The 15,051-nt window shown below is 39.0% G+C and overlaps 2 protein-coding genes across 2 annotated transcripts; both read right to left on the minus strand.

Annotated features, from left to right (window-relative positions):
• Nucleotides 1-3,258: 3,258 nt before the first annotated feature.
• Nucleotides 3,259-4,353, minus strand: LOC143887579 (blue copper protein 1a-like). The gene is made up of 2 exons (XM_077391664.1): nucleotides 4,144-4,353; nucleotides 3,259-3,733 (listed from the first exon to the last, which is right to left on the minus strand). The coding sequence occupies exons 1-2, from the start codon at nucleotides 4,310-4,312 to the stop codon at nucleotides 3,414-3,416; spliced, it is 489 nt and encodes a 162-aa protein (XP_077247779.1). The 5' UTR covers nucleotides 4,313-4,353; the 3' UTR covers nucleotides 3,259-3,413.
• Nucleotides 4,354-8,898: 4,545 nt separating this feature from the next.
• LOC143887587 (blue copper protein 1a-like) lies at nucleotides 8,899-9,859 on the minus strand. Its single transcript, XM_077391677.1, has 2 exons — nucleotides 9,650-9,859; nucleotides 8,899-9,289 (listed from the first exon to the last, which is right to left on the minus strand). Exons 1-2 carry the CDS (start codon nucleotides 9,816-9,818, stop codon nucleotides 8,952-8,954), a joined length of 507 nt encoding a protein of 168 aa, XP_077247792.1. The 5' UTR covers nucleotides 9,819-9,859; the 3' UTR covers nucleotides 8,899-8,951.
• Between the last annotated feature and the right edge of the window lie 5,192 nt (nucleotides 9,860-15,051).

Genomic DNA, 15,051 nt, shown 5'->3' on the forward strand with positions numbered 1-15,051 from the left:
CCTTTGGGAATGGAATCAAGGCCATGTAGGTTAGCCTTATGATGTTTTACAAGTTCAACGGCATTGATTTGTATATTCCCATAGTTCTCAAAATTTGTTTTTTAATTATTGTTTTAATTTCTTTCTAAAATTGACATATGACTTATTAAAATTGTTTTTTAATTATTGTTTTATAGTGGGATATATATGACATACATATTCATTTACTATGCTGACATTGCCACTCAACATCCATTCTCTCATATTAGAACTTGTGTATTTCGATATTGTTCCCCCTAAACATAGTGTCACTTGTTTGGGTTGCATTTAATTATTTTCCATGAAACTTATAATGCATGATATTATGATAATAAATCTCTTGAACAATATAATGTGTAGATTATATTGTGTGTAAGGAAATACTTGCTACTTCGTAAGTTGTGGGGGTTGCATATTAGCACAAGTAGAATAAGTTGTGGGGGTTGCTTATGAATGTGGGGGCATTTAGAATTGTTGCATGATTTAAACTTATGAGCATAGACAGATGACACGCTCATAATGTGAAAAGGTGTTTTAGACACTATTGAGAACTCTTTCAAAGAGTGGCGACTTTAGACTTTATAAAGTCTGGAAGCAATATAAATAAAAAAGACTAGCTCAAAGGCTAGTGATATATCATCGAGGGAAATGATACTAAGCCCATAAATTAGTCACCGCAGTGGACATCCCCCTTTGTGATTGGAGATCCCATGAAGAAGGTTCAATGTGTAAGAACGAAGATGTAGGGTGACTGGGAGGAGCACTGACTATTTTGAGGTGTATCCCTAGTCTTATTGCTATGGTGACAGTGCCTGTTACTGTGACGGTATTTAGGATGAGTATTATCTCTTAATCAGTCGAAGGCAGGATTCTGCAGGGTGTAGGACACGGAGCCCCCTTGAAGGACTCACCTATGTGAGTGTGGTAGTGAGGTCGCTACTGTGAGAAGCTGGGCTACTCCCTAAAGACACTTATGAAAATAAGATACGGACGCATGTCCGTAAAGTGCCAACTGACCATAACTCAAAAATTGCCTATATTGTGTGTGGTAAGGTGAGGTCTAAACTAAAGGACCCAGTTCAAGACTTAGTTCACTACAACCCCTTCAGACGAAAACTTACTAATACTAAGTGTGGGTTCAGGTCCGGTAGACACTTGCACCCATTGCACAATAAAGTCACTTGCTTGTTTATTATAAATTTTAAATCATGTTAGAGATTGATAGATTTTTTGGTGATTTAAAATTTAATAAATCTATTTTGTTTTATCTACAAATTAGGAAAGTTAAATGGGTGTAAAACGGCTAGAGATATTAGGGGAATGGGAGAGATTTTAGGAACATGGAACATATGTAACGTCCCACCCCTTCAATTTCTCTAATGGCTCTCTGAACTCTTTCCTATCTCTTAGAATAAAAACGTATTCTTCCTCTATCTTTTGGCACTTTTGCAAAACCAGAACTACAGTCTTCTCTCATGGAAAACGCCTACATCATGTTTTATTCTTCGGTTTTTATCATTTTATCGTCCTTATAAATTTTATTGTGTTTGCAATACGGGCAATTGAGAGTTCAAGTGATCAATTCCCTGCACGAAAATGACACAATGGTTGGTTGTATCTTAGGAGATGAACGCCGGCATACCCAGTGTAGAAGGGGGCGTATCGTCTCTAAGGATATCATTATTTCCAGCATGTCTCGATCCTAAATACCGACTATTTCTTAACTTTTCTCATGAATATTTTTATTACTTTGATTTATTATTAGTGATTATATTAATTAATATTAATAGAAAATTCCTAAAGATTTTTTTACAAAATCTCTAACAAGCTCAGGATGAGGTGTCTACTCAAGTCTAGGGGTCAGCAAAAGATGGAATGTTAGTTTTGGCCAGGGTTATACTCAGGGATCGAACGCTAGATTAGGGCCAAGGGACACCTTCCCAAATTTTCAAGCTAGAAGGATCTTTTTGAGGACAAAGCATAGTAGAAAACTTCTTTTGCAAAAGGTGCCCCCCATCCCGAAATCGTTTTTTGTTTTGAAAATCTAGTAAAATCTTTCCCAGTGAGACAAGAGAAGGGGGGCAGGGGCATTAATTATGTTCCAGGGAAGTGACTTTCTGTACAGGGACTTTCAAATTGGAAAAAAAATGTTATTTTTAGGGGGGGGAAGGAGGAGGGGCAATTGCGCCCTGGCACCTTGCTAGACTTTGGAAAAATTCCAATAGAGCACCCCTCCTGGTGCCAAGTGTCCTTTCGAGGCTTGAATGTCGGCTCAGGACCAAAGGCCAGTTTAGGATCAAGGGTCGACTCAATAGTGGAAGGTTAGCTCAAGGCTAGAATGTCGGCTCAGAGCCAGGGATCTAACTTAGGTCTTTAATGTCCATTTAGGGCCTAGGGCCTAACTAAAAGAACCTTTTTTTATGCTAAGCACGGCTATGTTTTCATAGTTGTACTAACTCATCTTGTCTTTTATCAATTAAACAGTTGCCAAATGTTAGTAGAGTTCCCAAAAAGCTCCAGGAAGCTAAATAATTACAAAATAAAAGAAAAGCTAAGTTTGTACAATTATTAAAACATGGTAGTGCTAACATGAGTAGCCTTTTTTCTCGTAAGAGGATGCTGTAACTTTTGAGTATATAAGCATATATGTTATGTTTTGTTGCTCAAAGGTCGATGAGAGATTAATAGAAGAAGAAGTCAAAAGGAAGTAGACAAGCATGGAAGATGCATAGAAGAGTAGTTGAAGAGTGGTAAGTAGTGTTTCGTTGGGTGGCAATCGTCTAGAAGATTGGTGAAAGATGTAGGGGTGTCATTACCAATATAGAGGCTTGTAGAGGTAGGGAAGAGACAGAAGATAATGAGACAAGACCTTTTCCACTCTTCTTCCACCAAAATTCCACCAAAATGGTGAAATTTGGTTTGAAGATTAGAAGATGGAACATTTCCACCACATGGGCGTCATGTAGGATAAAAGGCAATCATGATGTTTGGGAGTCAAATGAAGTTTCATTGTAAAATTGGCAACCAAATATGCTTTAGAAGATGTCTAAGAAGATCAACGGCATTTGAAACGAGCGTATTCATATCATTTGCCAATAATAAATAAGGCATGGTTGTTCACTGAGCTATTAACTGCCTGTGTTTGAGACAACCTTGACACAAGAGCGTCTTTGTATCATTTGCCAGTAATATATGTTTGATTGTGCAACTTGTTTTCTTGCACAAATTTTCAAATCGTGTAAAATACCTTATAATTCATTAATCCCAACTTCAAAACAATCACTTACATAAAATCAAAGATGAAAAATTCTATGGAAATAGACTCATTCCCTGAAATGCAGATCTTATTATATGAAAATACTATAGTAATATTCGTCAAACTCAAGTCAATTCCATCAAGCCCAGACCATCATCGCGGTAGCAACGATCGCCACCATTAAAACTTGAAAACCAGACGAGTTCGGACCTTCAGCTCCCCCTCCCATTGGCGGTGATGCCGGAGCAATAACTGCCGGCTGCACAGTGATACTGAATTTCTGGCCTTTGGCACAATGCTGGCCCACACCACATATGTACCACTTCTTACCCGTGGTTGCAAGTGTAACTGTGTCATTTCCGGTGGTGAGTGTCATGTTTGGCGGTGGCACAGTGCAGCTCTTGAAGGCGGCTCCGTCGACTTTGCAGACGGTGTGCTTCCCCGGTGGGTAATTAAAGACTACGAAAATTGACATTTTCATTAATTTAAAATTTTTGATTAAGAAATTGCGATTTCATTTATGATTTTTCAAGAAAAAAAAAATGATGATATTTCATGCTCTAATAAACTCCAAATTTATTTTGGGTAAAATTGTATGATATCCCAACCATCCAAATCGGTTTTCTCAAATGGACAGTCAAATCAGTGGTTAGGATCATCCGATCAGAAGAATTTTAGTCTCACCGGAGATCAAGAAGGTCTTGGCCCCTCTTTTTTTTGTTGGGTTTGCCTCACCATCGTTAGGCAATAGCTCTGATACCATGTGAAACAACCCATCACTCGTAATTGGTTGTTTCACACTATACACCAAATCATTGCTAACTCATTAAATTAATTAGAAAAGAAATAGGATTAGTGGTGCAAATTACCAAGCTTATCGCCAACATGGAATTCAGAGGCATTGGCCCAGGCTTGATAATCTACAACGCCAACCGTCCAGCCCTTATCGCCTCCGACTATGAATTCCTTTGCGAGAGTGACCGCAGGAAGGACAGCCACGATGATGGCCACGATGAGATACATTTGTCTAGAAGCCATTGGAGATTATCCTGGAAAACTTAAACTTCGAAAAGCTTGATTATCTCCAATGGTGAATGCGAAGGAGCTTAATAAATGGGCTCTATTTATGCACGTAGAAACTTTAAAAGAATCGAAGAAAGACAAGCATAGCCGTCTAAGGGCGGCATGCCCATAGAACACAAAAGCTTTGGGTAGTCCGCGAAGCACAAAAACAATAAATTGAAAAATATTAAAAAAAAAACAAGATTGAGAAAAATGAGGTAGAGCTGGCTGGCAGTTCTTTGTATATGGTTAGAATATGATCTCCTTGTTTGATCTGGTCATGAGCAACCGGATCTGATCACCTCATTTGGCATGCAAACAAGAGATTTTATATGGAGTGTAGCAGTCCAGTATTTTTTAAAAAGTACTGTACGACCCTCTCCATAGGATGATCCAAGCCGTCAATTAATTATAATGAACTGCTATATTGCTTATATTAAAATAAGGAAAGATAAAGATTACTAAAAGTGGATGTTGATTGTGGAAAGAGATAAAGATAGAAACATACTAATCTAACCCATTAACCCTATTTAGCCTAATTGCTTAATCTAGCAACTTAATCAAATATCATTAAATCTGATGAAATCTAATATAACAAATCTAACATATTCTAACAAGCCCCCCTCAAATGCATGTGGATTGAAAAATCTACTTGACTACAATGAATTCCCCAATTAAGAAAGGAAAATGATAAATGCGCCCCCTTTCATTACTTGGGACACCCAGCTACAGGGTATCTATGACTGCAAAGGGGCTGATGTACTTCACGTTTGAAGGAATGAAGTGACCTGATTGTCACGTACAATGCAGCTTGGTGTCCCAAGTGATGAAAATGGGCGCATTTATCATTTCCCTTAAGAAAATAGAATCTTCTCATTTGGAGCACACAATATTGATGACCAAGATGATAATTGCCACCCGCTGTTGAAGAAGAGATTTTATATGGTGCCCAACCGTCATGTATGGTGCTAGCGGTACCGCCCTTGATATTTGATTCAACAGCAGACCACTTTTTAAGAGGCTGTTGTTGTATCAAATATCAAGGATAGTACTTCCATCGTATACCATCTACAAGGGACTTGACGGTCGGCCACCATATAATTTCCGGTTGAAGAATGTGTCGCATGAAAGATGAGCTGTAATGGACTTGATGGAACTCGAACCTCGGTGGGCAAGTTCTTCAGGAATCGGTTTTAAAATGCTGTTCATCATAGAAATAAGTCACTATGGACCCGTGCCACATTAATGGGAAATAATTGGCCTCGATGGACAAGTCCATGGTTTCAATTTTGGTTTTCAGAATGCGTTTCGGTCCTCACCGAATCCGAAATTTCGAAATTTCAGATGAAATCCAACGAAATCATATAAAGTAATATTTTACCTCATACAAAATTTCAGCCAAAATTACCGAAATTTCAGGGAATATTAAATAATGAATAAAATCCAGATTTTTTGGTGATATTCCTTAAATTTTAAGGAAAATTTTGAAATTTTGTCGAAATTTTGTAACGTTCGGGTTTACTCGATTTCGTTTCGGTCTCAACCAAAACCCGAAATTTAAAACCATGGACAAGACATTCGGGTCACTATAGACCAATATTGCCACAATGGGTAATAATTGGCCTCGATGAGCAAGGCATTATGAGTCGGCTGTTGAGTATTGATCCTCATGGAATTTGAATTCTCTCTCTGGCACACACTTAAAAAAATGAAACACCCCAATTAATAGGAGACAATATTCCATGAATGCACTTCAACTAAAATAAGAAATGGGGTTTGAAAAATAAGAAAGAAATTGGAAAAAGAAATAAATGAGCTACACCTAGTCACAGGGATGGAGACAACAAATTTTCACAACTTTATGAAAATCAAAATGACTAATAAAATGACAATGGATTCCAATATCAATTTTAGGGGTGTTTTATTTCACCAAAGTTAGAAGAAACGAGTGCTTGTGGAAAGATGATTGAAGGCAAGAAAAATAATGCAGAAAATTAGCATGAGAATAGGCTGCCTTATATATAAAGCTAAGGCCTCTCTCTCCTAGTCAAAATCATATTAAGAAACATAGGTAGCCGAACCTAAACCTAGCTCTATACTAGCTAGGAAACCCACGTCTCTCCTCTTTCAATTCTCTATCATAGTCATATTAGGAGACGACGAAAGAGAGTCTCGCTTCTTATAGAAATGGGGAAGTGGGACCTTGAGCTCCTCTTATAGGTGGAGATGAGGCTACCATCAAGCCTCCTCCATTCTAAGAAGTAAGAATAAACATTTTATTCTCGCTTTATTGTTGGCCAACTTAGCAACATGCTAAGTCCCTCAAAACCATGCAAATGCAAGGTGTCATTTGCAAAGCTTGTGAATCCGGGTACAAGGCCAATGCAAGGCAAAAAAAATGGCAAGTTTCCAACACATTAGTCTAAGTCTCATGGTTAAACCTTTCTGGCTTCATTCACTGGTCTACATACAGCTTGACACTTGGCTCAGTCTAGTTTCTAGTTGGACTGAACCCTTGGCTCTGTCTTGGTAAAAAATCCTCTTCACTTGTTGAACTCTTCTTCTTGGCTTTCTTCAATTCTCTCGTGTCTATGCATGTGTCTTATATAAGCGTGCCAAATGATAATTGCCTTTGTGCCTCTGTCATGAGCACACACCAAGACTTGCATAAATCTCCAGAAAAGTCTTAAAATTACACTACAAGAAATGTGGGTTTTAATGACGGCCTAGACCGTTGGTAAAAGTCAAATTATCCGCTGGTAAAAGCTATACCAGCAATCACATATCGGCAGCATGATGTGTGCCAGAAATTAAGAAACATGCTTTTTAGAGACAATAATCTTAGCTCTTCACGGAAAAAAATAAAAAAATAAAAATCTTAGCTCTTCACGAAAGACTGAAATGCTGATTTTTGGGGGAACTGAAGCTACGGAGGTGTAGTAACCGGTTTTATCATAATAGAATGACGTAAGTTTTTGAGTAAGGATTTGCTAGGGTCCATCACAAAAGGCTTTTCACGGCTGCTCTATTGCACGTTAGACCAGCCGGCCACCTCGTGAATGGAGACAAAAGCTGTTGTCTCCATTAACGAGGTGACTGGCCATGTGCGACAGACCAGCCGCAAAAACCCTTTTGCGATGGACGCTAGCAATCCCCTTCTGAGTATATATCATATAGAGTTCTAAAAGAAGGTATGCCCCTTCACAGTTCACAGAGCTTGAGTTAGAAATAATTTTGAAGTCAAAAGTAACTGTTTGAAACAAAATTTTTGAAGGAAGATTCAAAATTGGAATCTCCCTCTTGTTTTGAAAAGCGAAAAGCTATTGTCTTTTGTGATACTTTTAGAATTGAACTCAAGACCTAGAGGTGTGTGACGTGGGTTTCAACTCAAATGCAAGAATTTCAGTCCCATATTGGAACTTTCAAGAAACATTCACCTCCTAATAAGAGGCCAAAGTGGAGGAAAGGCTTGGGCCTTTAAGAGAGCATTGGAAATTGTTGACCCGATTTTAGATGAACTGGAGTTCATATAAACACACACGCGCGCGTGCCAGTGGACGAGGTTTGGATTGGGTCTTTTTGCTAGCTTCTAATAAAAGTTTTGAATTTTTTTTAATTCCAAAACTTGTTTTATTTCTAAAATGGTTTTGTATTTACTGTATTTTACCGTTTTGAGCAGTTTCATCCTCCCCAACAGCCACAAAAGTCACTGTCGGAGAGAGAAGCGTTTTGCTCTCTTTTCTCTCTCTATAAAAGAGAGAGAAAGAAGCCCTCTGGTACACAGATTTACGCAGAACCGAAACATAATTTTTATTTTTTACAGCAAAGAAAAACAGTTTTCTCACCTATTTTGTTCCATCTTACTCCTCTGTTCCGTTCCGTGTTTGAGCACAATTCTAAAGTGATTCGAAGTGGACCAGTCAACGAGTTCACGTGGATTGGAGCCTATTAGAGCTGTTTTATCTTGGAGATTCTATTCGCAGATCTCGGTTGCATCGTGGGGGCGGTACTATTCTTAAGGAGAGTGACCACATGGCATGACTCAACCGTTCTTCTTCCTTCATCAACAATCTGATTTCTACATAGGGTTTTCGTCAAATCGATAAGTGCAACCTACATTTACAGCTTAATACTCATTCTGGAATTTTTGAAAATACCTAAAATTTGGGTTTGAGTAACTCCAAATTAGGGTTCAAATAAGCAAATCTGAGTTCGACCAACGAGTTGCACCAATTTGGGTTCGAGTAAGCCATAGATCAGTCACTTTAAATATCAATCTCTATTATCTCAACTCAAGTTCCAACAGCTTCCTAACAGTCCTTTGTTTGAGACAACCCTAACACAAGTGTCTCTTACTATCATTTTCAAATCATAAATGTTAGATTGTGCAAGTCGCTTTTCTTTCACATATTTCAGATCTTTTAAAGAAAGTTGTAATCTCATTAATCCCAACTCCATAATGATCAGTTACAGAAAATAAAAAAGTAAAAAATCAATGTAATTTATCTCATAGTTTAATATAAAAAAATCAATGTAAATAATCTCATAACATGAAATATAGATCTTCTTATATGACCGTAATATCGTAATCTTGCTCAAACTCAAGTCAATTCCATCAAGCCAAGACCATCATCGCCATAGCAATGATCGACACCGTCAAAACTTGAAAACCAGATGTCACGATCCCATTTGATGTGCTCGGACCTTCAGGTCCCCCTCCCATTGGTGGTGATGCTGGAGCAAGAACTGCCGGTTGCACGGTAATGCTGAATTTCTGGCCGTTGGCACAATGCTGGCCCACGCCACATATGTACCACTTCTTTCCGGTGGTTGCAAGTGTAACTATGTCATTTCCGGTAGTGAGTGTCATGTTTGCCGGTGGCACAGTGCAGCTCTTGAAGGCGACCCCATCGACTTTGCAGACGGTGTGCTTCCCCGGTGGGTAATTAAACACTGCAAAAATTAACATTATCATCAATTTAAAAAATTCTTTAATTAAGAAAACTGTGATTTTAATTATGATTTTTTCAAGAAAAAAATGATAATATTTCATGCTGTAAGTAAACTCCAATTTTTTTGGGGGTAATCTATCTACCCTTATAAAAAAAACTAGCTTTGATGACCCATGCTCTGCATGGTGTGCATTGGTGGCCCCCCCACTCCATCAAAACATGAGGTGGAAAATGAGGTCCACACTATACATGGGTTTGGCTAGAGATGGTGGGATCCACCCATCAAAACATGAGATGTGAGAAGGTAGGCCCTACCCAATAAAATGAGGTGTAAAGAACTAGGATTAGTTGTGCAAATTACCAAGCTTATCGCCAACCCAGAAATCATGGCCGTCAGCCCACGCTTGATAATCAACGACGCCAACCGTCCAGCCTTTATCGCCTCCAACGATTAAGTCCTTTGCCAGAGTGACCGCCGGAAGGACGGCTGAGATGACGGCGATGATGAGATACATTTGCCTAGAAGCCATTGGAGATTATCTTGGAAAACTTAAACTTTGAAAAGCTTTGATTAGCTCCAATGGTGAATGAGAAGGAGCTCAATGGTGTCTATTTATTCACCTAGAACTACACATGAACTGAACAAAGAAGCATATTTGCTGTCTAAGGCCGGCATGCCAATACGACAGTTGCACAAAAGCTTTGGGTAGCCCGCGACGCACACATAAATTAGAATTAAAGTACCAAACAAAGCGATCAGGCGTGCTACCATTGGTTACTCTCGACCGCGTCAAACAAGGAGACCACATTGTAATCATGTACTTAGACTTATACGGATTTTTTTATTTTACATTGGCACGGTCTTCAATAAAGACTTACCCAGCCAACTGTAAGCCATTTGTTTTTTTTTATTATTTTGCAAATTATTTTTTCTGTGCGTCCCGGACTACCCAAAACTTTTGTGCTCTATGGGCATGCCGCCCTTAGACGGCATATATGCTCTTCTCTCTTCTATTCTTATTTGTTTCTAGATGCATAAATAGTCCATTGAGCTGCTTCTCATTCACCATTGGAGCTAATCAAGCTTTTCAAAGTTTAATTAAGTTAACCTAGATATATAATCTCCAATGGATTCTAGGCAAACGTATCTCATAATTGTGGTCATCGCGGCCGTCTTTCCAGCGGTCTCTCTGGCGAAAGACTTCGTCGTCGGAGGCGATAAAGGATGGACGGTTGGCGTCGTTGATTATCAAGCGTGGGCTGATGCCGAGGATTTCCATGTCGGCGATAAGCTTGGTAATTTGCATAACTAATCCTATTTCTTTTGTAATTTAATGAAGAATGGTATGGTGTATATCATTTTGGCTGTATTATGAAATTAACATATGGGTGATGGAAAGGTCCATCTGAACCATTAAATAGGTGGGCCACATAGTTGATCTCTGATAATCATAAATTGTTCTGATCTGATTATCCTAACCAATAATTTGACCACCATGGATAGTAAAAAATTCCAAATGGACCACCCTATAGCTCAAATGATTGTTAAGAGGGCGGGGATTCTTCATTTCTTCTTAAAAGAATTTTATATTTGACTGGGAAATTACAGAAAATCCCCTTGAATAAAATTTCTCAACAAAATAACACCCAAATATTTTGAAAATGACTTAAATTATCCATTATTTGCCTTTACAAAAATTCTACCTGTTTTAGCCTTTATTAAAGCATTGTGGGGAAAAGGACAAAGTAAGAAAACTGATTTTTAAATTTTTTTTAAAGCAAATGATAGGTGATTTTGGATCTTCTTAGTTTCCCTAAGAAGATTAATGTGATCCAATTTATATAATTTTTCCACCAACAATTTCTATATGTACCCAAATTAAAGTTTGGAGTTTATTAGACCATGTAATATCATCATTTTTTTTCTTGAAAAATTATAATTAAAATCATAATTATCCCAATAAGAAAATTTTGAATCGATGATAATGTTGATTTCTGCAGTGTTTAATTACCCACCGGGGAAGCACACGGTCTGCAAAGTCGATGGAGTCGCCTTCAAGAGCTGCACAGTGCCGCCGGCAAACATGACACTCACCACCGGAAATGACATAGTTACACTTGCAACCACCGGAAAGAAGTGGTACATATGTGGCGTGGGCCAGCATTGTGCCAACGGCCAGAAATTCAGTATGACAGTGCAACCCGCGGTTGTTGCTCCGGCTTCGCCGCCAATGGGAGGGGGAGCTGAAGGTCTGAGCTCGTCAAATGGGATCGTTTTGACGGTGGTGATCATTGCGATGGCAATGATGATGGTCTTGGCTTGATGAAGTTGACTTGGGTCTGACCAAGATTAAGATATTATAGTGATATAATAAGACCTAGCTATCTGTCATGACATGAGATTATTTACATGGATTTTTTTTTTTTTTAGCTTTCTTGTAATTGATTGTTATGAAGTTTTGGGAATTAATGGTATTGCACAATCAAGATTTATTAATGGGAAATGATATGCGGACACACTTGTGTCAAGGTAGTGTGGGAAGTTAGGAAGGTCCGTGGACAGGATTGGGTCCATATTCTAGGAATTGGAAGCTGTGCACCAATCCCGCCCCCAAGGCCAACTTGAAGTTGGTCACTAGTAAAAATGTGGGGAATGTCATGAAGTTGGGATTTTCTCCGATATGAACCGAGAGGCCCCTCTTTACAATAATCTGACTGATGGAGGAGAGGAGGAGGAAGAATGCAGAGGGTCTGCCTCTTTGGGGACTCAAACGCATCCCCCGCATGAACCATGCATGGAGGCGCCTTCTACTCTGGGCAATCCCCCTTTTCCTTTTTATCCAGTCCGTCCGATTAAAAACCCTTATTTTTCTCTATTCCTTATAACCTATTAATTAATCTCCAGAAGAAATGGGAGAAGAGGAATAAGAGAGAATGAGAAATAGAGGGATAGATAGTGTGCATGTAAGCTAGAAGCTAAGGAATCCCACGTTTTGGAAGTCCTGTTTGCCCAAATGAGTCTAAATCCTAAGGTTGATTCAGCATCTTTTATGCCTAGTTGTCCTAATCCAAATTAATGAATTCTTTGTGGACTTGGCTTCTTGGGATTTGGGCTGTAAATGGGCCCAAGTCCCAAGGCCCCTGTAACCCACTCCATTTGACGGTCAAGGCTCTTGGATCTTTGTTAATTGTCATAATTAAAGCCTAGTTGATTAGTCCATAGTTTAAATTAATTAGCTAATTAGAACTTAAGTGGAGGGATTACCTGGTTGATGCATTAGTTTGGGCCTCAAGCGCTCCGAGCTTCTCAACGGCCCAAGGCCTTAATTGGTGTGAATCCAAGCTACCCCGATGTGGAACCACGAAAGGAGATTGGAAAAAATTGTACTTGGATCTCTACCTTGCTGGGTACAAAGACGAGTTTGCTCATAAAAAAACTCATACTAGATGGGCTCCCTGTGGGAAGCTTCATGTTTTGGGGATTTCCACTCGGGGGACCTCCCTCTTGAGGACTCTTACTGTTGGAGAAGTAATTTAAATTCCTCCATTTTGGGGAGGGTTAAATGCATTTATAGGCTAGCTAGCGGAAGGTAGTAATATTTCTTTTTGGTTGATGTGGGGTTGTTCACTCTTGCCAATTTCGGAAAATGGGACAACCTCATACGTGGGGCCGTGCGCCTGCTCTTGTGTAGTCCAGTCCACGTACGAGGTCGTTTGATTGCCTTTGGGGGCTAGGAGTGAGCTTACAGAGGCTCGGATGTTTTTGAAAAAGATGTTTTTGCCCTAAAAATGGGTGTGATTTCTTCATCGGCATGGTCCTTGGACATCGGTTTTAGAGTGATGCTTAGGTCCGGATCTTGTTACCATAACACGAGTGTATAACATGCCTTACTCCTCTCAAAAATTCATCAGGTTCATCATTGTTGGCTCTCATCAACTAAGCAGAGCAAAATGGGGGTGTTTACAGATGAGCGAGTCTTAACGGACTGGTTTTAGATACTGTTCTTCAAGGAAATAGTTCACTATAAACTAATGCCTCAATGGGCAAATCATCATGGGTCAATTTTAGATACCATCATCATAGGAATGGGTCATTATGGATCAATGCCTCTCTGGGCAAGTGTTAGCCCAATAGTTCAACCTTTCGAAATCTTCTAGTCTTGTTTGATGATTCCAAACACAAGTTGATTCATTATGTATTACTAATGAGTTTTTGTGTTTTGAGTTGAAGATCCCTTGAAGATCTGATCACGCTCAAGTCAAAGAACATGGATCAAGGCTTGAAGTAATCATGAAGATCAAGGAAGTCAATGGGAAGAAGAGATCCAAGAAGAAGACGATGGCTTGAAGGATAAAGATCAATTGAAAGATTCAAGTCAAGTCAAATATGTAAAGATTGTATAAATCTAAGGGGAGTGATAAATCGACTCCCAAATATCTTAAATCGACTTCCCATGTGTCTTTCTCTCTCTAACCCAGAGAAGAGAGAAAGACACATGGCGAGTCGATTTATCACTGCCCTAAATCTAATCCCCAAAGAATCCCACTAAGAGGCACTCAAGGGCATGGTTTAAAATTTCGGTTTCGGTAACCGTTTGGAACCCCACTAAAAACCGAAATTTCAAATTCCGGACCCAAATTCCGAAAAAAATTTAATAAATAATGTCTTTAAACCGAAATTACCAAAATTACCTAAATTTCGGACCGAAATCCGAAATTTCGTAAATGGTGAAAAATTGAATTTCGGAAATTTTCGGTTTCGGTCCCCACCGGTATCTGAAATTTCGGATTTCGGTTGAAATTTTAAACCATGCTCAAGGGTACCTAATAGGGTCTCAAACAAGTTAATATAATAAGAGAAATCAAGTGGACCAAAAGCTCAAGTGCTAAAGAGGGCTTAAAATGAAAAAGAACGAAATTGGTACTTGCTTAGTTGGCTAATGGCCTTTATCTTATAGATAATGGCTCTAAGAGATTTTCAAATGATTTTAAAATTATTTTTAATAGATAGCCCTTAGCTTTCCGAAGAGCACAAGATCATCAAAATCGGATAAATCATGAAGATAGTATACTCCCTTGGAAAAACCATGTAGGTTGGCTTCAGCCTACCGAAGAGGGTTCGGCCGACCAAAGCCCAAAAACCTTTTTTTTTTAAATATATTCCAATGGGCGTGGGGGTGTCCCAAACTGCTAGTTTCGGCATGTTTGCCTATAAAAAGGGTGTTTAGCCCTTGGGATATGTTAGGACACTTCAAAAACATGATTTAAATATTATTAAGAGTGATTAACACCCTTGTGCCTAAGATTGGTAATTCTGAAAGGGATTAGATTTAGTTGTATCCGCATTATGAGAGACATTGTATTTTTCATTTTCGTTGTTGCGTTTGGCGAGTTTTTGAGGTACGAAGCTTCCTCTGTTGCCAAGTGCTTGGAGGTGCAAATCCATCTCCGTAGGTGAGTGTAGGAAGATGCAGAGCCATCTTCTATGGCAAGTGGTGAGGCGCAAAGCCACATCGACTGTATTGGTTTGATCTTCACCATTAAGGGGATCGGGTTTTAGTGAAGCCACCAAGGATTTTTGGTGGAGTAGGTGTAGGTTCGGGTTTTTGAACCGAGCCACTATAAAATACCGAGTGAATTCTCTCTACTCTCTTTCTCCATTATTTTTGTGTGCGTCTTATGTTTTTACCTTCTTGCATTGAATTGTTAAATTTGTTCTTTAGTTTTAATTTCCCATTAAATCTTTAAAAGGACAAAATTTTC

This window comes from Tasmannia lanceolata, unplaced genomic scaffold (genome assembly GCF_043159265.1).
Source record: "Tasmannia lanceolata isolate RefF3 unplaced genomic scaffold, GAP_Taslan_0.1 ptg000002l, whole genome shotgun sequence".
Classification (NCBI taxonomy): domain Eukaryota; kingdom Viridiplantae; phylum Streptophyta; class Magnoliopsida; order Canellales; family Winteraceae; genus Tasmannia; species Tasmannia lanceolata.

Bases quoted from the DNA above. Each gene is read 5' to 3' on its own strand.
- LOC143887579 (XM_077391664.1), bottom strand. From the start codon at position 4,312: ATGGCTTCTAGACAAATGTATCTCATCGTGGCCATCATCGTGGCTGTC. The intron at 3,734-4,143 runs GTAATTTGCACC...CAATTTTCGTAG, and splicing joins CCATGTTGGCGATAAGCTTG to TCTTTAATTACCCACCGGGG.
- LOC143887587 (XM_077391677.1), bottom strand. From the start codon at position 9,818: ATGGCTTCTAGGCAAATGTATCTCATCATCGCCGTCATCTCAGCCGTC. The intron at 9,290-9,649 runs GTAATTTGCACA...TAATTTTTGCAG, and splicing joins CTGGGTTGGCGATAAGCTTG to TGTTTAATTACCCACCGGGG.